Source organism: Plectropomus leopardus, chromosome 4 (assembly GCF_008729295.1).
Source record: "Plectropomus leopardus isolate mb chromosome 4, YSFRI_Pleo_2.0, whole genome shotgun sequence".
Classification (NCBI taxonomy): domain Eukaryota; kingdom Metazoa; phylum Chordata; class Actinopteri; order Perciformes; family Serranidae; genus Plectropomus; species Plectropomus leopardus.
The window spans coordinates 29,279,912-29,300,836 of record NC_056466.1 but is presented as its reverse complement, the minus strand read 5'-3'; the positions used below and the strand labels follow the sequence as shown (position 1 = coordinate 29,300,836).

At 43.3% G+C, this 20,925-nt stretch overlaps 1 protein-coding gene across 12 annotated transcripts in view; it reads right to left on the bottom strand.

The window, feature by feature from the left end:
• Positions 1–20,925, bottom strand: part of LOC121941879 (nuclear factor 1 X-type-like) — a 118,639-nt gene that overhangs the window by 8,984 nt on the left and 88,730 nt on the right. For 3 of the 12 annotated variants that reach the window (XM_042484807.1, XM_042484809.1, XM_042484811.1), the window contains 9 exons: positions 16,076–16,138; positions 15,659–15,733; positions 14,857–14,980; positions 14,292–14,327; positions 13,742–13,869; positions 11,505–11,579; positions 7,052–7,180; positions 3,543–3,712; positions 1,628–1,775 (listed from right to left, as the gene is read on the bottom strand). In XM_042484807.1, coding sequence (XP_042340741.1) covers positions 1,628–1,775; positions 3,543–3,712; positions 7,052–7,180; positions 11,505–11,579; positions 13,742–13,869; positions 14,292–14,327; positions 14,857–14,980; positions 15,659–15,733; positions 16,076–16,138 — 948 coding nt within the window. The remainder of the gene's footprint in view (positions 1–1,627; positions 1,776–3,542; positions 3,713–7,051; positions 7,181–11,504; positions 11,580–13,741; positions 13,870–14,291; positions 14,328–14,856; positions 14,981–15,658; positions 15,734–16,075; positions 16,139–20,925) is intronic. The other 9 variants (XM_042484817.1, XM_042484814.1, XM_042484813.1 and 6 more) reach the window with 8 other exon arrangements.

The window sequence follows — 20,925 nt, the reverse complement described above, 5'->3', positions numbered from 1 at the left end:
AGGGCTGGAAACTGATGCATGAGTGAGGGTGTGAGTGTACCATATGCATGTGTGTTTGTGTGTGTGTGTATGCATGTGTGCATGTGCGTGTGTGTGTGTGTGTGTGTGTGTGTGTGTGTGTGTGTGTGTGTTTATGACTGTAATTACGATATCTTGAGAATCAGAGACAAGATTAGAGGGGGTAAAAAAAAAATACAGTGATAACAGTCACCGAAATGAGAAAAGAGACGGAGATATTTATTTATATAGATGTTCATATAAATAAATAATAAAGTGACACGTTAATCTGAGAGAGTTGGAAGGAGGGGGGAGGGGAGGAAAGGTTGATAGGACAGGAAGAGGAGAAAAAAGTCAAAACAAAAGGAGGAGAAGGTGCCCCGGTTGCTCCGTCCAGTGCCCCCTCTCGGTGTGCCTCTCCCGTGGCCCGACTCTCGCACCGCACCTGTCTGGGTGGAACCAACCAAAGCCTCACCGCTCCCTGATGACACTCCTTTCTCCCGCTCCCCCAGTATAGCACTAATTAGACAGGTTTGATTAGATTTTTATCATTCATGTTTAGAGAGATTGGGTTGTTCTTGTTATACTGTGGTTTCCATGTTTTTTGTTGTTCTCAATTTTTAATTGTTGTGAGATTTGTGTGAAAGTGGCGAGGGGATTGGGTGGGTAAAGTGGGGCATGATGTTTTTTTGGAGTCCACGCCAACTGCCCTAATTTTGTTCCCTTAAAAAGGAAAAAGAGAGAAATAAAGGAAAAAAAAGAAACAAAGAAAGGAGGATATGAGAATATATCAAATAAAGAAAAGAAGAAGGCAAAAAAAGAAATGAGAGAAGGGGGTAGATTGTATTGCCGCTGTCACAGACAGACATGCAAAGTCTGTGTTGATCAAAGGCTTGCGGCTACAGAGGCATCGTGCACAGGGCCCTGCTCTGCTCTGTTCCCCCCAAACTACAAAACACATCAAAAAGAAGGGAGAGAGACTACACTGCCTCTTGCGGTGCTTGCAGGAAACCGAACACCAGAGAGAGAGAGAGAAAAAGAGAGAATAAAAAGATTCTGAAGAAAGAGAAAGGATGGAGGAAAGAAGCTCAGGAGATCTGCGAAGACATGAAGAGAGAAAAGAACTTCAGAGCAAGAGATACAGAGGAGCGGAAGAGAGGATCTCTGGTTTGGCAAAGGCGTGGCTTGTGCCTTGACAGAATTGGATCTTGCTAATGGCGAACAGTCTATAAGGTGATGGATGAAATAGGAGTGAAGCTCCCGGGGCTGCTGAGTGTTTGACTGACCTTACTGAGGGCAGACGGTCAGCTAAACTATGAAAAACTACAGCAGCAGCCATAGTAGAAGTCCCAGACCTGTGCTTTTTTCAGTTGTACTACAGAGGACAGGTCCAATGCAGCTGCACTGCACATCAGTATGGGGACTTCTATGATGGCTACATTTATTCTAGTCTAACAAACTCGACAAACTCGTATTGCTTTGACCGCAGGACAAATTAGCTGCCAGCTAAGAGCTAACCAAGCTACTGGAGTCTAAAATCGGTTCGGACTGGCCTCTGTGAGAAGTCTGTGGGGAGACTGGGGCAGTAATGGGGGTTTGTGGAGGGGAGTAGGAGTGGGGGGTGACTTACACGGAGATGCGGGTGAGCTGAGTCCGCCGTCAGTGGGCGTGCTGATGATTTTAGAGTCGGGCATGGGGAGGGGCACAGGGCGCGCCACCGGGGGTGGCGGGGGCAGCAGGAAGGAGCCCGGCATTTTGCTCTGGCCACCTCCATTAGGCTGCAGACGGACCATACAGACAGGGTGAGCATGACACACCCTGAGAATATACAGTGCACAGGGAGGCACACACACACACACACAACATAAAGTCACATGCGCACACACACACCCATAGTCTTATTTTAAGGGTAAGACAGAGAGATAAATAGATGCCGACAGTATCTGCACAAGTGTTCTTACTCACACTCAGACAAACACACACAACGTCTTCCACACAGGGACCAGAGAGATCACCAACTCCCACCTTTTTTTAAATAAAACAAAAATGTCAGACAGTCAGGCCAAAAAAAAGTGAGGTAAATAAGATGTGGAAAAATATCAACACAGAAGGGGAAAAGAAAAATGGAGCTGTCCACAAGGAAAGTTATTATAGTGCAATGTAAGAATTCAAAAAAGAAAAGGGTGAAAAGGGTCTCTGTATGTGCAAGTGTGCACACAGATGTGTACGTGCAATTTCACGTTTTCTACTGTGTGTGAAATAATGACAACAAAGGAGAACGGGACATGAAAAGGGCGTGATATGTGGTGTCAAAGCTGCTTAGAAGGCCAAGTTTACAGTAGAGGTTTACAGTACCACCAGCACCCTGCACCTTAGCGAATGTGTGTCAAATAATAATTTTGAAATTAAATGGCCAGTTGATGGTCAGCTGTATACTGCACCTATCTTTTGATGTTTGGACTCTTGGATGAGTGAGTGAATGTGGGCATGTCATTGAGGTTATATCAAAGGGGTGCCTGCCTTTACTGATGTTTTACTGAATTGCCTACAACACCTCAAAAAGGCCCAACTGTGTCCCAGGAAACAACCCACACTCCTCTCTGTGCCCCGCTTAGCTTTAACAGTTAGCTTCCTCCTCATTCAAAGCCACTCACCAACTTCCACAGCTTTATCTAACACATTTTAGTAACTATTAATTCCCCTCTGCACTTTTGTCATAGTTTGCTACTTTCATATACAGTTTGCATTGATAAATATGTTTTGGCTGCTTAGTTTTATATATATGTATATAACATGATCTTCCACCAAGCATTTGCAGAGAAAATGATTGCAGTGAAGACTGGGAAAGATGTGCCCCTTGAGAGGACAGGATTTTTAGAGTAAAGAAACATCACTCACAATGGCAGAGCGTCAATGAGGGCTTGTTAAATGACTACTGGAATGCACCAGGAGTCTTAAATGTCTGCTTCAGTTTCCTTTCAGGGATACCCTACTCTCCAAACAGTGCTGATCTAAATCTGTCTACACACCCTCTACCAGTCTCTCCAAGGTTTGCAGCTTTGGTTCCTCATAATAAATCCACTTCCAGTCTTGCCCAGGCCATACCTGCTCCATGACCTGTCTGCCTTAAAGGGTTTTTCACTGATCATTTCTTCCTCCTTCAACCTGAACAAAACTGACAGGCAAAGTCTTCTCCTACCTCACTGAAAGAGTAGGTGCTGCATGATACGTCGAACCAATAATGAGTCAAATGTGGTTTGGCTCTTTTCCCTTTTGTTTTCTGCAACTGAGATTTTTTTTTTTGTTTAAGCACATCTGGCTGCCTCCTCCTGTTGACGGATTTGCCCTAAAATCATATACCTCTTCCCTGATGAAGTGGCTTCACTTCATAAAGACTGCTCTGTTCCAAGGACTAGGCTTGCATGACCTTGTTGCATCTTTTTGTAGAACAAATAAGATATGAAATGATGGAGCAGTCAACTTTTGCACCGCAGACCGTCCCACTACTCCCTTGCCTCCCTTTGCTGGACCCGCGGAGCACTTACCTGTGCGCTGGGCTGTCCTGTGCCGTCGGTGCACACGAACTGCACAAACTCCTTAAGCGGGTCCTGGTGGTGATGGTAGCGAATGGTGGGGTGGGTGAAGTACGGGCTGGACTGCTGGATGATAGAGGAGGAGGGGAAGTGCAGGGCTGAGGCTGAGGCACGGGGACTCCCTGAGGAGAAACGGGGAGAGGAAACAGGAACGGGAAAAGGAGAGGAGGAAGAGGAACCGTGAGGAGAAGATAGACGAGAGACCAAAAGTGGAAAAAAAAAAAATACAATGAGGCTCAGGTCATTCTACTGTTGTTCTACGAAAACACAGAGCAGATGATAAGCATACATAACACTACGATAATACATTAACATGCACACCTGTGACAGTCTATAAGACATGCATATGTTTTAACTAAGCACCAACACAGCTGGCATCAAAGACCAGGTTGCTGCTTAGGCCTATTACTGTCATAACACAGAAAATAGCTGTGACATTCTCTCGTGGTTGACTGACTGAAGCTGTTTCTGCTTACAAATGACGGGCATTATCCCTGGCTATTGGGCAACATCTGGTCCCATTCATTTTATAAATCAGCCCACTAGATTTCTCTGTACCTCTGGTAAGCCTGGCATCATTGCACTCGCACACGCATACACACACACTCACAGTCCCATACACGCTAGGGTGTGTTACAGTTTTTTTGCCTTCTGCTCCCTCTTCATTTCTCTCTCAAACACACACAAATTCACAAACCACTGGGGTATGACAGAGCCACACACACACACACATACACACACACACACACTGGGTTTTTCCACTTTTGTTTTATTGCTTGTCGGTGATGTGTAATCAATCAGCAGCATATCCTTGCTGTGCGGTTCTGCCCAGTAGTTTGAAGCTTGAGAGAGAATCTCCCCTCCGCTCCCAACCGACCACAAAACGCCTCCCGGAGACATTAGTCAGCCAGCCAGCCAACCACACACACACACACACACACTCACACGCATACACACACGCACACACACACACACACACACACACACACACACACACACACACACACACACACACACACACACACTCGGGCTCCACTGTCTGTCTTGTCTGCTGAGATTCTATGGCTTTGGCAATTTGGCACACCAAACTAAAGAGGCAAGCTGCTAGGTGAGGGGAGCCTGGCGAACAAGCATCTGTGATTATGTCTGTCACCTACTATCTCTTGTGTATGCTGTACTCACAAAGTGTGTAAGTGCCCGTTTGTTCAAACTTTGTTTTTTGGTGTATTGTTGTTCCTGTCTTTTTGTGTCAGCGCGTGAATTTTGTGTGTGTCTGTGTCTTAGTTTGCATGTATTTCTGTGGTCTGTCTGTCTGAATGTGTTACTATGTCTGTTGCAGCTTTCATGAGTCTTTGTACGTATATTGGTGTGTGTGTGTAATCACTGTCACAATGGCGGACTCTCCAGACTAGTATAATCAGACAACAGTCAATCTGGCAGCTCTCCATGTCAGTCCGGAGCCAAAAATGGGACATAAACCATCCCGTCCTTACCCCTGAACACCCACACTCACTAGACCCATACAACAAGAGCTAACAGCTCCAGTCTATCCAAGGAAAGCCATGATTGCTAACTGCTTCTTCCCCCTCTCTGTCTACCCCCATTTCTCTTTTCATCGCTCTCTCCTTCCCTCCCTCCCATCATCCTCCAGTCTCTTTATAGAACCAAGGCCTCCGAGGGACATTCCATTTGGATGGCAGCCATTTTAGCACAGAGAGTCCTCCACAAGAGTGTAAATTTACACATGCACGCATGTGTATCTGTGTGTACGTGCACAAATGCACCCATACACAATCTCTAAACACTGTCTCATTACAGCCTCTCTATTACATGAAAATCTCTTAGCCAACAGTCTGCACACACAGTTTGGAGAGTGTGAGAAGTTAGTCGGGGAACAAAGAAACCTGAGCCAGTCCCTCACACCAGCTCTTCGGCTCGTGCCACAAAACAGAGGAGCAAATTTTAGAAATCAATTTAAACGCAGAATTCAATCTGGTGTTGTAGATTCTCCAGAGGGTATAGGACTGCTCTGTGCAGATAAACAACAGGGCTTAATGGTGCGAGATCCAGCCCGCACTATATTTTCTAAATATACTATGGGGAGCTCCGCAAGTAAAACTCAATACGTTTTAACATGGAGGGCAATGAGTCCAAATGACCTTTACATGGTAGGTCTGGTTTGGCTGTGGACCAAACCATCCCTTTGAGAGACAAATGGAATGAGAGGGAGAGCTAGATAGAGCGAGGAGGACACATTTATTCCTTTGAAAAGTGAGACTGGCCTACAGGGACTTGTTGGCAAACTTGAGATCCTGGAGACTTTGGGAATTCTCCGAGTGGAGATGGAGAAACCATGTCGGTTATCCTATAGGACCGCAAAGCTCTTATGAGGACAAATTGCCCTTAGCGCCTCTAATGAAACAAGACCTTGGAAACATTGGATGATGCTTCAAGAATTCTATCCTCTACAGTCGACTGTACATCTGCTCAGCTTGATGAGTTCAAATACTCAATCAATCCTTGTTAATCCTTCTCCTTTATTATATCTGTATATTTACTCTATACTCTCAGGGAAATCTGAGCAAGAGGAACCTACCAAACACATTTTTTGGAGAACAAAAATACAACTGTAACGGTGCATCTGAATTTGAAACACACATACGCACGCACGCACGCACGCACGCACGCACACACACACACACACACACACACACACACACACACACACACACACAAACATACACAGAAGCAGTAATCCTTTGTTGTCTTCTTCTTGTGCATATAACAAAGGTTTTTTTTTAAATATCTTTTTATTTCAAACAGTGTGATTTGGAGATATATTTGACCATTCAGAGGTAGATATTTTAAACATGTTTGATCCTATGTACTGTGCATATAAATGTTTGGTCTTTTTACAACATAATTTAAACTATAGCTCAATTTAGTAAGTTAACACACCCAGTCAAGTTGATTAAACAGCTTTGTCAGTTTGAATGCAAGAACCGACTTCTGAAAACATTACAATGAATGCATGAAGCAGTAAGATGTGAGTCAAATCAGTCACAAAGGCATGGATGCAGCAATGGTACCATGCAATGACAATATTAAAACACAAAGGCACAAAGATGATGGTAAAAAAAATGGATGGATGGAGAGAGGCTGAAAGAGAGAGAGAGAAATTTATGCCAAGCCATGATGATAGCAGTAACACTGAACAGGTGAAACTCTGCGGGCATATTGCTTCTCAGCAGTTGCAACTGCAGGATTTTGTTTTGCTTTCTCAGCAAGTACGTTTAGGATTTTTATTTTCAGGCACACGATTGTAGAATTTATTTTCAGAGGAGTTTGGGGCTGTAAAATATGGCAATCTAGGATCACGTTTGACACTCCCTTTCCTTCTCTCTCTTTTTCAGATTCTAAAAGGGGGGTTGGGGTTGTTGGGTTCATGGCAGGGCTCTCACCTGGTCTCACTCCTGCCAGCACAGGCAGCGGGTGGTGTGTGAACGCCATGCGGGGGGACCTCGTCTGGGAAGTCAGGGCGTTGAAATCAAACTTCCCCGGCTTCTTAAGTGAACCAGGCGAGGACAGTCCTGGCGAAAAAAAAATGGGATCAACAAAAAAAGTGGGGGGGGAAAGGGAGGAAAAGAGAGAGGTGGTTTTAATCAACAAAATGTTGCTTCTTTAATTGGCTACACTAAAAAAAAAATCAATTTGATTTTAAATTGAAGGGGACTTGAGCAATCATGATTTTCTGATTAGATCGTTTCATTTCCTCATTGGTTGATGGCAGTGCATTTGTTCCCTGTCCTTTTGGCTGTTGGCCATTCACTCCCATTAGTTTCAATGAGTCAATCAGAGGACTCTTGGCTGTCATAAGTCATTCAGTCATATACTGCAGGACTCCCAACTCCAAGCTTTAAAGTCATATCATAAGGGCTGAGCAGTGTTTCATAGCCTAAGTACATGTCTTCAAAGGAAAAAGGGGAAAAATAGCAAAAGCCAATCTGAATCTGGTCTTTGTTATGGAGCCAAAGCACATCTGTAGCTATAATAACCTCTACTGTGCCACTGTATGTTTTTCTGTCTCATCTCTTTCTCGCTGTTTCTCTCTCTTTGTCAGGTGCCAACTCCGGGCTTTCTCTGTGTACGAGCATGGCCACCATACAGCCACAGTCAGCTAGTTGTGGTCTGGCTTCAGTGAAGCTCACAGGCTGGCTGCACGAGAAGAAGGCTTCATTCAGAAATAGCACACACTGTACAGTATGGACACGGCAGCTGCTGAGTGCGAAAGACAAGCAGACGGACAGAGAGAGGAGACAGAGGGAGAGAAAGAAAGAGAGAGGCGAGAAGAACGTGGGAGACATGAAAATATGCGAGGGAGCAAGGGAGCGAGAGAGCAAAGCAGAACCTGTGAAAAATGCAGCAGCGTCTTGTTTTTCAATGCGTTGCTCTGACGACATGTATGAAATTGGAATGTCATAAGATGTTAAATATGGTTATTATCTCTCGCTCGCACACACTCGCTCACACACTCGACGTCTGAACACACTCGGAAAAGCACGAGCACGCGGCCAATCACGGAAAAAAAAACAAAAGACCCTTAACAACACAGCCACATTTAACTGATGAAACAACACACACATTTCTTTTTCATTAAGTTTTCCTCTAATCTTCCTAAGAAGTGAGTGATGCGATAATGTTCTTCCTCATAAACTTTTTTTTAGACTGTTGTTTTGTAGTCTATTTCTGTGGCCCCTCCGCATCAAACAAGGCATTAAATACGATTCCTCCTCAGTTCTCCAGCTGGAGACGTGTGAAAGTCTATGGGAGTGTGGGGGCGTGTAAAACCTTCCCTCCTTGTGTGAAAGAGTTAAGTCTCAAGCAGGTGGGAGTGAATATGTGTGAACCATTTATGTCTTTAGCAGACATATTTCCTTTTTTTTTCCCCCACTGTAGCGGGAGTCTGGGGGCGTATTGTACTGTCAGACAGATTCCAAGCATGAAGACAACCCCGATCCCACTTCTGACACCAATAGTTAGCGGTGATTGCTATGACACTGTCACACTGGTGGGAGCAAACTGGAAATAAGAGCAGTCTGCAGAGACTTAAACAAGGAAAGGCACTGGAGGGGAGAGAGCTAGGAAAGACTGAGATTTGGAACAAAGTGTAAAAACCAGAACCATATAGATTAAAACAGTCATGGTTTCAGAGAGGTAGTTATGTGCTTTTAATTTGGAGGTGTAAAATGAGAGTGAAGTATAGAAATCAGAGCTAAGAAGATCAGATGAAGACTGACATCTGTAAATATGGGACGTTATAGCACTGTCACTATCACCAAGGGAATGTGAAAGAGTATTTCGGCGCTTCAGAGACTGTGCGATGGTCTGATCTGGTTTGAGTGTGTGTTTTTTTTGTGTGTGCGTGTGCCACAACTGCACTGTTTCCTCTCCTGGCAAGCCTTAGTATTTCACTGGCAACCAATCAAGCGCTCCCATGATGACCCTTCTGTCTCTTTGCACTAACAGGCCTGCCACCAGATGCGCCTCTGAAGCACACATAGATGCAGACACACACACACACACACACAACACACACAAGCACACACAGTTGGAAAAGACAGGAGATAGCGGTTTAAACAAGTGGAGGAAAGTCGGGGAATTCTCCTCTCCCCCCGGTGATTTAAACCACATATGCACGTCCAGCCGTATCCCTCCACGGGCCTGTAACATTTAACTCAAAGCACCAAGAAAGGCCCCCACCACCACAAGTCTCTGGTGTCTCAGGAAAATTTCACAATCATTTGGAACTAATATGAAATCACGGTTGTTTCGTTTGCCTCCACTAACCTCCCCCCACCCCTCCTCGAGCCCCTGTGGAGCAGATGTCTGCAGCATCCTCACGGATCCCAAGGCTACACACACACGGAAACACCATCTGGGACCGTGCTTCAGCTGTGCGTGTGTACGTGTCTGTGTGGGCTGTGTGATACGTGTGCACAAATCTTATCATGTGTATTTCTGAATGTAACCGCGTTTGTGTGATTTATATGTATGAATGCATCTTCATACATCTGTGTGTGCGTGTTGCTGGATGTGTGTGTTGTGGTGGTTATGGAGGGAGTCTGGGGGAGTAGATGGTGCTGTGGACAGACGGCGAGGCACACCTGTGTGTGAGTGTGATTTCTGTTTTTTTTCAGAAGCCCCTTGGTTTGTTTGTGTGTGTGCACGAGTGTGTGTGCTTGCTTGTTTACATACCCCCCACCTGGACAGGAATTCCCAGATGAGCTTTGCCTGTGGCAGGTGGGATCCTTTGGAAAATCGGATCCACACCGTACCAAAATCACACATTCTCTCCTCGCTCCGTTGCTGCTCTCCCATACCTCTGTGTCTCATTTTTTGCCTATGTTTCTCTTGAGTGTGTTTTGTGTTAGCTACTGTTCAAAAGCTATTTCCAAATCCAGAGAAAATTAAAAAAATAAATTAAAAAGCAGCTGATAATTACAGAAGCTTTTGACTTCCTAATTTTTCACTTGGATTTGTGAATTAATTGGGGTCCAGATTTGCACACTATTCCACACCTCTATTTGCCAAACTCATTAGGAGGTGTACACGGCTGTGTGTGGTGCACTTTGGAGAGTGAGGCGGTGGTACGCATACACAGAGAGGGAAAGAGAGAGAGTGAGCGACAGGAAAAAGATGGGAGGTGAAGCTCTGGTGCGCTAAGGCGCGCAGCAGCCTCTGTTGTGGCTCTGATGAGCAGCCTCTTAATTACATTTACAGCTAAGTGGAGCGGGAGCAGGAGAGCAGCCGCTGAGGCTCGAGTGAGAGTAGACTGGGGCAAAACCTAACCAGGGCTTTTGGCTCCTCTCGCTCACATCCCGATAACCCTTCTCTCTCATTAGCTATCAGCATTTGAGAACACCAAAGTCGTCTTCTCTCCTCTCTTCCCTCTCTCACCTCCCTCTTGCCTGCTTTCTGCTTCCTCTCTCCTCCTTCTCTCCTCTGACATGTTTTCTCCCTCCCAAGGGTCCCTCCTGCTGTACACGTTTTCAATTAGACAGAAGGGAGACAGGGATGGAGGGTTGAAGGGAGAGCTAGGGAGCAGGAGGAAGGGTTTTACACCTCTGATCCACAGACGGTAAGCGTCTTAATGAGGGATTTGAAGCAAGGGAGGGATGGAACGACAGAGGGATGGAGGCAGGGCAGGCACCTGAACACCTGCAGGGGTGGGGAGCATGATAAGCATGTGTTTCAATGTGTGAATGTCTGCATATGAGGGGGGTTGTAAGTGTGTATGTAACCGTGTGTGTGTGGGGGGGGATCTGCATACGTACAGTTTGTGCATGTGTGTTGGAGTCTGTAGGTATATGAGTGGGTGTCTGCGCAAGTGAAGCAGAATGGCAACAGAATGTGAGTATTCCTGCTGGTGTTTTCAGTGTTAGACTGGTGACATCTGTCAATTAAAATGCCGCTGGGAGGACTGACATGACTTCAGAGAGATGAAGCCAAATATCTTAGGTGAGCTAAGTGCAGCCTCATGTTTCACACAGAAAGTAAAGCCTGAACGGGATAATCCTTGACAATCCTGCTACTGTGCGTCACAGGAAATAACGTTAACAAATTAAATTTTGATCAGTAGCAGAGAAATCAATCCGATAACAACTAAACATGACTGAAATTATGACACAAATAGACTGTAGTTCCATTTTTTGGTTACACTACCATAGTCCTAAACATCATACAACTCACATATAAACACACACACACACACACACACACACACACACAGAGTTATATATACATCTGTACATACATTGTATGTACATATATACACACACATACACAGAGGAATGACTGAGCTGCATAAAGGCTGATAAATAGCAAATATATGAGTGTAATCAATGTTGTTCTAACCATGGTAAGGAAACTGCACGCCATCGTTTTCATGTTTTATCTTCCTCTCCTGCACACTCGCCAAATGGTGCTGCACTGAAAGTGGAGAAGGGTATTGTTAACAATGAGATAGGGGAAGAGTGAGATAGAGAGAGACAGAGGGAAAGAAAGGGAGAGAGAGAGAGAATAAGGGAAAGAGTTACGTGTGAGCATTGGTGTATGATGGAGGAATTGAATGACTGATAATTGACACAACATCAGGTAAACTGTATGTGAGATTATGGCTTTAACCTGAGGATGAGTAAATATGAAGCCTTGAGATTTGGGAGTGAGGAAGTGAGCAAGAGAGGCTTTTTTTGAGTTATTGGGGTGTTCGGGGGATGAGGTAGGATTACTGAGGAGGTAGAATAAAGAGTGTAATGTCCAAAGCTGAATCACAGAGGTAGTGGTTACTGCCAAAACAATGGAAACCCAGACTAAAAGCCTGAATATAGGCTGCTGTAAGCTGTTGTTTCATCCTTGATGCATCTTGGCATTCATATTCCAGATGTCTGGAGCTATTTGCTGGATAGCATTTAGCACCATTTATCCATGATAAATTCAATTTTCTTGGGTTATAGTGGTGGTGTTGAAAAAATGGTGACCAAAAAATGGCCCAGATTATAATTTAAAACACGCTGATGCTTTTAAACCCATTTACTGAACAATAAAGGACGAGGCTATTCCAATCAGTGTAAAATAGCTGCAACACATGGTGAAGATGACGACTATGTGATGATTTTATTGCCAATTATATTTTTTCTTGACAAGACCTAACCTTGGCTTTTCAATATTTGTCTAAGTTTCCTTTTTTGGCAGGTATTCATCTCTCCTTGCCGTAGACTGAGACAGATCTGAGAAAAAGCATGCGACTTTAAACATTTCTATGTGTAACATGATTTCAATGCCTACATAGTATATGGCAGGGCATTGCATGTTTAAACTACCTGAAGTGCTTCGTCAATCCAAGTAACCTATTTCAATATTTATGAATAAATCACTCCTTTGTTTTCTCAAATGAGGAGTTTTTAGTCTCTCTTTGGTATTTAGGAGCTGCAGTCTTAGTTGTTGTTGTCTCTCTAAGGTGTACAATGGTCAGACTGAAGTAGAGGGCCTTAAAGAAATATTCTACCACCCGAAAGATCATATCATATCATATCATATCATATCATATCATATCATATCATATCATATCATATCATATCATATCATATCATATCATATCATATCATACTATTCACCCGATGCTGCATTGAATTTGTGAAGAAAACTTTTTGTTTCACTCACTTGCCTCCATGGTGAACCAAGAATCCAAAGTTAGTAAAAAAATCTTGATGAATTGAAAGGGGCCATATTTACCAAACAGAAAAACTATTTCAAAACATACATTTACCAACTTACCCAACTTGTGTAGTATAATCCAGTATTAATCTACTTGTGTGCTCATATAACTTCTAAAAAAGCAAGTTGTTTCCAACAGGGAACTGAAATAAAAGTGTAACTTATCTATGCTCAAATTTTAAAGCCAAAATCCATTGACAAAAACAGTAATTTTACATTTACAGAACTATTGTTCTACTTTTGACTCTATCAGTTAGTTTGTTTGTTCAAAAGGGTTATTTGAGATTCATCAATGTCAATTCTGTATTTGGGGAGGTTAAATTATTGTTTTTGTTACTAGAGTCTGGCTTTGAAGAGTGAATGGATATGTTTCACTTTTAGTTTGGTTCTCCATCGCAAAAGACTGTCTGTTTGGGAAGTATTCAGCATACGACTGGATAAATGAGACTTGGATTATACTGCACTCGTTGTGACATAGTTTGTTGATTTTGCTAGGGTAAAACACTGCCTGCCTACTTTTCTCAGTTTTAGGATTCCTGTTCAAAGCATACGAAAAAAAGAGGTGTTTTCTTCATGAATTCAACATAACAAGGCATGAATAATTGATATACAAATGGTCATTTAGCGGGTGAAGTATTCCTTTACGGAAGGTGGTTGGTGGGTGAGTGGGAGGTTGTGAAGGATGTTCAGGAATGTGTTAATCACCAGAGTGAAGGCAGATGGTTGAGGTAGGGAGTGTGGAGTTGAGACAAAGTCAGATGGAGGCATCAGTTTGGACTTTGGTGGTGGTGGGGGTACGGGGTTGGGCAGGAGTGTGAAAAAAAGGTTTCATGATGCTTGCTTAGTGGGTGACAGGTGTGGGGTGGGACGAGGGGTACCTGCATCCATATCGTTGGGCCACGCACTGGACTGGGAGGAGCTGGCGGCAGGCGAGCGTCCAGGGTAGAAAACATCATCTGTGGGGCTCTCCAGCTCACTGTCGTCTAATGACTTCCTCTTGGTGGAGCTGAGGCCATGGGGAGGATGTTTGGAAGGTGGAGGAGATGGGAGGTAGAAAGAGAGGGGAGAGAGGAGGCATACGTTTTTTAGAAATATATAAAGCCAGGAAATGTATGGATTAGGGGTAACATACCTTGTACAACTGATAACTTAAAAGCAATCATATAAACAAGCACTTTAGCGTTTAAAAAGGCTAAAGTTTTTCATATTACTATCGCAAAGTCTTGGTGCAGAACAGACAAGCACAAGAAATGTGAAACTAGGAATGAAAAGGAAGGAAACAGAAAGAAAAGTTAGGAAGCTGAGACAGCCACACAGTAAGACCTTCTCTCTGTGTGTGTGTGTGTGTGTGTGTGTGTGTGTGTGTCGTGTGTGTTTTTCTGTGTGTGTGTCACATTAGTTTGTGTCTTTGTAGGTGTTTATAACTACCTCCGTGGAAGGTTTGCGTACAACTCCACCTCAGACCTAAAGTGACAGCAGATGACAGAGGTAAGAAGAGAGAAAGAGACAAAAGTTAAGAAAGACACAAATGAGGAAATAGCAGAAAGAGAAATTACACATTCATAAAGAGGAGAGCAGCTAACAGGGAGACACACACACACACACACAAACACACACACACACATATATGAAGAGGTTCAGGACAGATTCCAAGACTGGAAACGAACTGTAGTATTAAATGCTGTTTGTAGCAAGAAACCTCAATGAAATAGAGTACTTTACTTGCCAGTAAAGTCACCCTTGCGATACGAAGCGATATACGGTTGGCAGATATTACTGTGATTTCACACTTCCCTCCAGTCTGCCCTTGGCTTCACAGCGAATCGCATACCAAGGTAGCACTGCTACTGCCACATGGTGGCTTCACCCACAAGAGACTCTACTAATGGCGGACAGCTGGACTTGGATAATGGTCACTGGTATTTCCTGAGCAACATACCTCTCCTGACACCCCCAAACTAATACTGTTTCTCTAAGTGAAAACATAGTGTACCTGGTGGAAGGAGGGGAGGTGAGGGAGCGTCGCCCCAGAGCCACCTGGTTGATGTTGTAGTAGCTGGGACTGCTGTCCAGGTCAGCCAGTGAGAAGTTGGGACCTGACGCCGTGGCTACAGGTGCTGACAAGAAGAAAATAAAAGAAAGAGGGTCAAGGAAAGAAGTAAATATGTATATATATATATATATATATATATATATATATATATATATTAAGAAAAAAAAATCATCTATTTGACCCTTTTGCACAAAGAGTCTGAAATACTTCAGTGAAGAAAATCTGCAATTCAGGCCAGGTTTGCTTTTTTACACTGAACACACAACACCAGCATGATGCCCCAGTGTGCCATTTTAGATAGCATGCTGACATTCCAGAAGCAAAGGAGGCATGTGTAATGTGTTACATTATGTGTAACACAAAAGCTTCGGCATCTAGTGTGTGTGTGTGTACGTGTAGTCCTGCCATGCAAGCTATCCTTTTTACACAGGTGCCAATTTGGATCTTTGGCTGGCTGCTTTAATAGTGGACAACTCTGTGCCCCCATTCTGTGTTCGTACCTTTAATGTTTGGCCTTGAACAGGCTGAGAAAAAGAGTTACATTGTCTCTCAGAATAACATGCACTAAAAACTGGATTGTACTGGGTCCCATCACTATAAGAATATTATAAAAGTTGTGCTATTTTCTTGCATTTTTTTGTTGCCAATCAAGAAACAAATGTGCTTTAAGCTACAAATCATATTGAGGGAAATGCAATTCATCTTCTTTTGAGCCTCTCTCCATAGCATTTTTACTACTTACTCTGTGACACTCGGACCAGCTCTGCCACGTTCCACACCCCTGAGGTGACGAAGCAGTCCTGGAAACTCAGGTGCCCTGTACAGAAAATTATGCAGTCAGGTCTTAAAATACATACAGAGAAGCTTTAGAGAAGAATCATCAGAAATTCACGGAATTGTGTTTCAAACAAAGAAAAAAAAATTGGAAGAAACCCTGAAAATCACATCCCTTTGAGAGGGCTACCATCTGCAACTATGTTTGTGGATCAACATCTGTGCGAGTGTGTTTGCTAATTGGATCCATAATTGGAATATGTTAAGACTGATAAGCATGATGGAATCAATTCTAGTATGCTGATTTGACAGTGTTTGGACATGGATCTGTGCATGTGCGTGTGTGTGTGTGTGTGTGTGTGTGTGTGTGTGTATGTGTACCTACCATTGGGCGGTGGTTTGATGTCTGTGTCCCCCTGTTGGCTGGAGCTGTCTGATTGTCCGGATTCTGCACAGAAACAGAGAGTGGAGAGTAGAGAAAGACAAATGGTTAGGATCTGGGTTTTATGCTCAGAAAAAAAAAAAAAACTAATGAAAAACATACTGGTAAGTGTACAATGTCACAGTGACTCATAGCTATGTATATGTATCCATGCTGCCAAGACTGTGATATTTGAGGTGTGAGAGGGAATAAGAGGGACTTGCAGTATGTGCTGGGGGTATGGTATACATCTTGTGAGTGTATGTGTGTGCGTGAATTCACACATTTTTGTGTGACAGTTTTGTATCTAAGAATGTTCTCTCCCGTCTCCCTCTGTCCCTCCTGACTTAAGGTGCAATGATTTACAGTGTGCTGCTATGCCATTTAGTATCTAACCACGCAATCATATCCCTCACACTAATCCTATTTAATACCTTCTTGCTGGTAGGGATTTAGTCTGCGTAAACAGAGCACCTTGCGCGCGCGCACACACACACACACATACACACATGAACACACACCCACACAATCCTCTCTCTCAATCTGCTTCTTCCTTTAATTTTTGTTTCATACTTGAATACATGTTGTAATCATGCATGGACACACATATGAGTACAAAAACACACATACACAGACCCCGTGAACAGGCTGACCATGCCAGTCTGGCTGGGAGTGTGTTAAAGTTAGTTGAGGCAAAACTCTTCCTCTTGAGATCAAATGATAGCAGAGCAACACAAATACATACTGTACACATCTGCACAAACACACACCTGTTATGACTGGTCTACGAAAGAACTCACATGTGCAGACACAAACATGCCAAGTCTTGGCAACAAAGGGCCACAATTAGACTTGGAGAAGCTGCAGGCTGAAAGAGGACGGTGCACAATGAGGTTTTGTAACATGAGTACTGAGAAAAGTTGGTCTAAAGAAGGTGCACTCTTGTCCAGGTTGCGAAGAAAAGACGTGTATATTTATGAATACATGACTCAGGCTCGGCAGCTGCGTGTATTTCCTCTATATTTGTGACCACGTGTCTAAGTTGATGAGTCAGACTGAGCTCCATAGCCAGGACTGGTGTGGTGTGGGGGCCTCATGCTACTGACCATCCGGTCAGGCCTAGCTAGGCTGTAGCTAGCTAGCAAGCTAGCTAAAGGAGGTGTTTATCTGCAGGCTGTAGGTGATAACAGAGCACACAGACTCCTGCCAGCAGCACTTGCCTTGCAGCCACACTAAGCCACAGATTACTGAGCAGAAACAATAACAGACCTGTCTCGCTGCCTACGAAGCACTGCTTATCCACAGAGAGAGGGGCGAGACAGACGAGAGCGAGAATGAAAGAAAGAAAGAGCAGAGAAATGAAAGAGAGCGTCTTTTTCCCCTCTCTTCTCATGCAGAATCTCTCGCTCTTCTCTGTCTCTCACTGGCTGGGTGTAATCCTGGCAGCCATCTTAGAGCTTGGCAGCCATCTTAGCATTGGCGGTAGCGCCACATTCCAGCTAACTGACGGCACTCACTCCAAACATACGAGGCTGCGCCCCCGCCGCGCACGCACCCAGACACTTTCAAACACACACACTCATACGTGGACAAACATTGAGGTACACACTCAGAGTAAACATATATGATGGCCAATGAAAGCTGTTGAAAAAACAACCTGACTTCACTGGACTTTATGCCGTCGTGTAGTATTTCACCATAGGGCTCTATAATATTGTAAACACTCTATTTCTCACACCATACGTGCGCTGGGTAGATACACAGCCGCCTTACTGTATGTACAGTATGCTCGAGAGATATCTGGTTGCAGGGTTTGCTTTGCTGCCACAAACCTTCACACTTCAAAGGAAAGCATCCCCACAGGAAGTTCATCGCACGCATATCACAAAAAACGTAAAAGTCGACAAAGTGGCTTTGGCAAAGCCTGCTTCTATCAGGTTTTATTACTCTGTTATCATATTTACTTTACTATGTTTCAATTGGGATGAGAATGAGAGTATTTAAGTACTCAACGTGGATGTCAGTATTTGTTTAACGTATAGAGCAATTGCTGCCCAACCTCTCACATGTTAACATGACTTTTATCTTGTTTTTTTTACTGCTTAAAATGGGAAAAATGTTATTTCAATTTAGAGCCACAGTGCACCGTATTGCTTTGCTAAGCACCTTCCTGACCCGCTGTTGCTCTCTCTCTGTTTATCCTGAGACACTTGAAGACTACTGTGGGAGTTGAAGCTCTTTGTCAGACACAGTCGCTGAGACTCTGTTTGTTGGGACTGTTTAATGGCTCGATGTCAGAATTTAGCCATTGCTGCTGTGTTGACTTATGCAAACATTGAACTGACCAGAGAGCGACTCCAAAGTCAGTCCATCTAACCTATGCAGCAACAGAATATATAATAATAATATTAATTATATTTACTTTAGGCTAACTGATACCTTGTAGTTCAATTCGTGGTTTTTTTTTGTTTGTTTGTTTTTTGCAAGTACTCCAAAATGATAATTTATTGCAAGTGCCTGAATATAGACATTACCTAAAATGCCCATCCCTGGTTTAAAGACCATCGTATTTTTCTCCACTTATGAAATGGGAAATTGTATTTGTTTGATTGCACCTGTCTGCTGACAAAACCACTACTGAGGCCATCTAACTTTGCCTTCTTGATATATTTAGAATCAGTTGATTAGTGTGTCATTGAATTTGTGAAGAAAACTTTGTTTATCTTGCATGCCTTCGCAGTGAACAGACTCCAAATATGGAGAAAATACTTGATGAATTAGAGTAAAAGGGAATCGTAGTTATGAACAGCAAAACTAGTTTGTCAAAACAATCACTTATAAACTCTCACACAACTTGTGCAGTATAACCCAAGTGTCAGTAATCCAGTCTTATGCTCAGCACTTCCCAAACACAAACATTTTTGCTTAAATGTTTCTATTTAGAACACATCCACATCCACAGCACAGGTGCAAGACTCCTCTGAGTGTGAGACTGTTTATGCTGAAGTGTGTTAAATAGTAACGTTTTAGCAAAAATGCATGTGTAGTAAGTACTGAGCATACGACTGAATAAATAAGACTTGGATCATACTGCACAAGTTATGTAAGAGTTTGTAAACTGATGTTTAGAAAGAGTTTTGAAGTTTATAACTGCAAACCCCTTTTACTTAAATTCATCCAAGAACTGTCTCCATTTTTGGAGTCTATTCGTCCAGCATGGAGGGATGCAAGAAAAACAAAGTTTTCTTCCTGAATTCAATGTAACACAGGATAAGTAATGTCATGTCATATGTCATTTCAGAGGTGAATTTTTCCTTTCAGATAAAACAACATTAATATGGCAAAATTGATGCAAAGATATGTTTATTTTGTTAAAAAAGTTACAAATTCTGTTCCAGTTACCTGCTAAATATTACCAAGTTCTGCAATATGAAAGGGAGAGAAATGAACAAAGGATTTTTTTTTTAAACTAAAAGAACATGTTTAGTCTTTCTCATAATACCCAGCAAACACCATGGAGAACCATGTAATTGACACCATGGAACTGCTATTTCACTCTTATCTTTATTTGGCGACTTCTCTTCACAATATGATCATATCCCCTACCTTGGAATCCTATAGTGTATATCTTACTAAGTAACAGAGAACAACTGTTTTTCAATATGGACATATCAAATTTTGGAAAAACCCTGAACTTGGAAACCCTGCCCTTGCCATTTCTTAAATGACGTATTGTTGGTCTGTCATGACCTCAACATGTTCTGCTGTTGCAGAGGTGTGAAGGACCAAGGAGTGAAAACTGAGGCTCATGGTAGATAAGAGACTGTCAGACAGATATGTGCAGTAGCAGTGACACTGATATCCGTCCTTAACATCACCCTAAGGCCTCAACCGGCCAAAACACAGAAGCTCTCACAGTAGGTAAGAGAAAAAGATGCATGTCAGTTTACACCAGATACCATGACTCCAATTTTATTCTAAATTAAAGTATTTTTTTAATTCAAAGAGAAAGAGTTTTCATTATATGTTCTGTGTTGTCTACACAGAGACATCCTTGAGACCGTACAATAAAATGACCTAGCTAGATACTGGAGCTTTCAGCAGTTCTGGCTCAAGTTTTCCGAGCTCAGGCTCCTTAGCCAACTACCACTGTATTTACAACGCAGCACTACATCATTCATTAGAAATCAGTGCCTCTTATGAGTCCAACAGTTCATCATATAATGAGGTAGAGAAGTGAGGAGGACAGGGGGAGAAGGAGGTAAGACAGAGGAGGTCTGGTTGCTGGTTATCACCGCTCTGCCAGCTGCAGCCTACAACAGCAGCCTCAGCCCACTCTCCCCCCCTCCCCAGCCTCCTAACCACACATCCAGCCCCTTATCTTCCCACCGCAGCCCCCCGGAGCCCTCCCGTCAGCAACCCCAATCATAGTCCTGCAGTTCCCCCCCGGCGGCCCCTCCACCCCCCCCCGGATGCCCCTCCACCTCCACCGCCAGCAACCCCATCTCTACCTCAAACCTTGCAGCCTACCCTGCAGCCCCTTTACACCACTGAATTTAAAAAAAAAAAATTCACAGAGATAAAAACAGAGTTCACACACTTTGACCTGAAGATCTACGCATCCATACAAGAAGCATGTGTAGGGCTGTGCTTAATTTTCAATAACCAACTGTGTTGGACAATTGTTGCAAATTGAATTGAAACACCACTGGAACAATTACATGAGGTTTTTCACTTTAAAAGCTTTTCTCTTTAAAAGGTTTGTCATCCACACCTGTTTCACCTGGTTTTACCACATGACACTGAATTGGCAA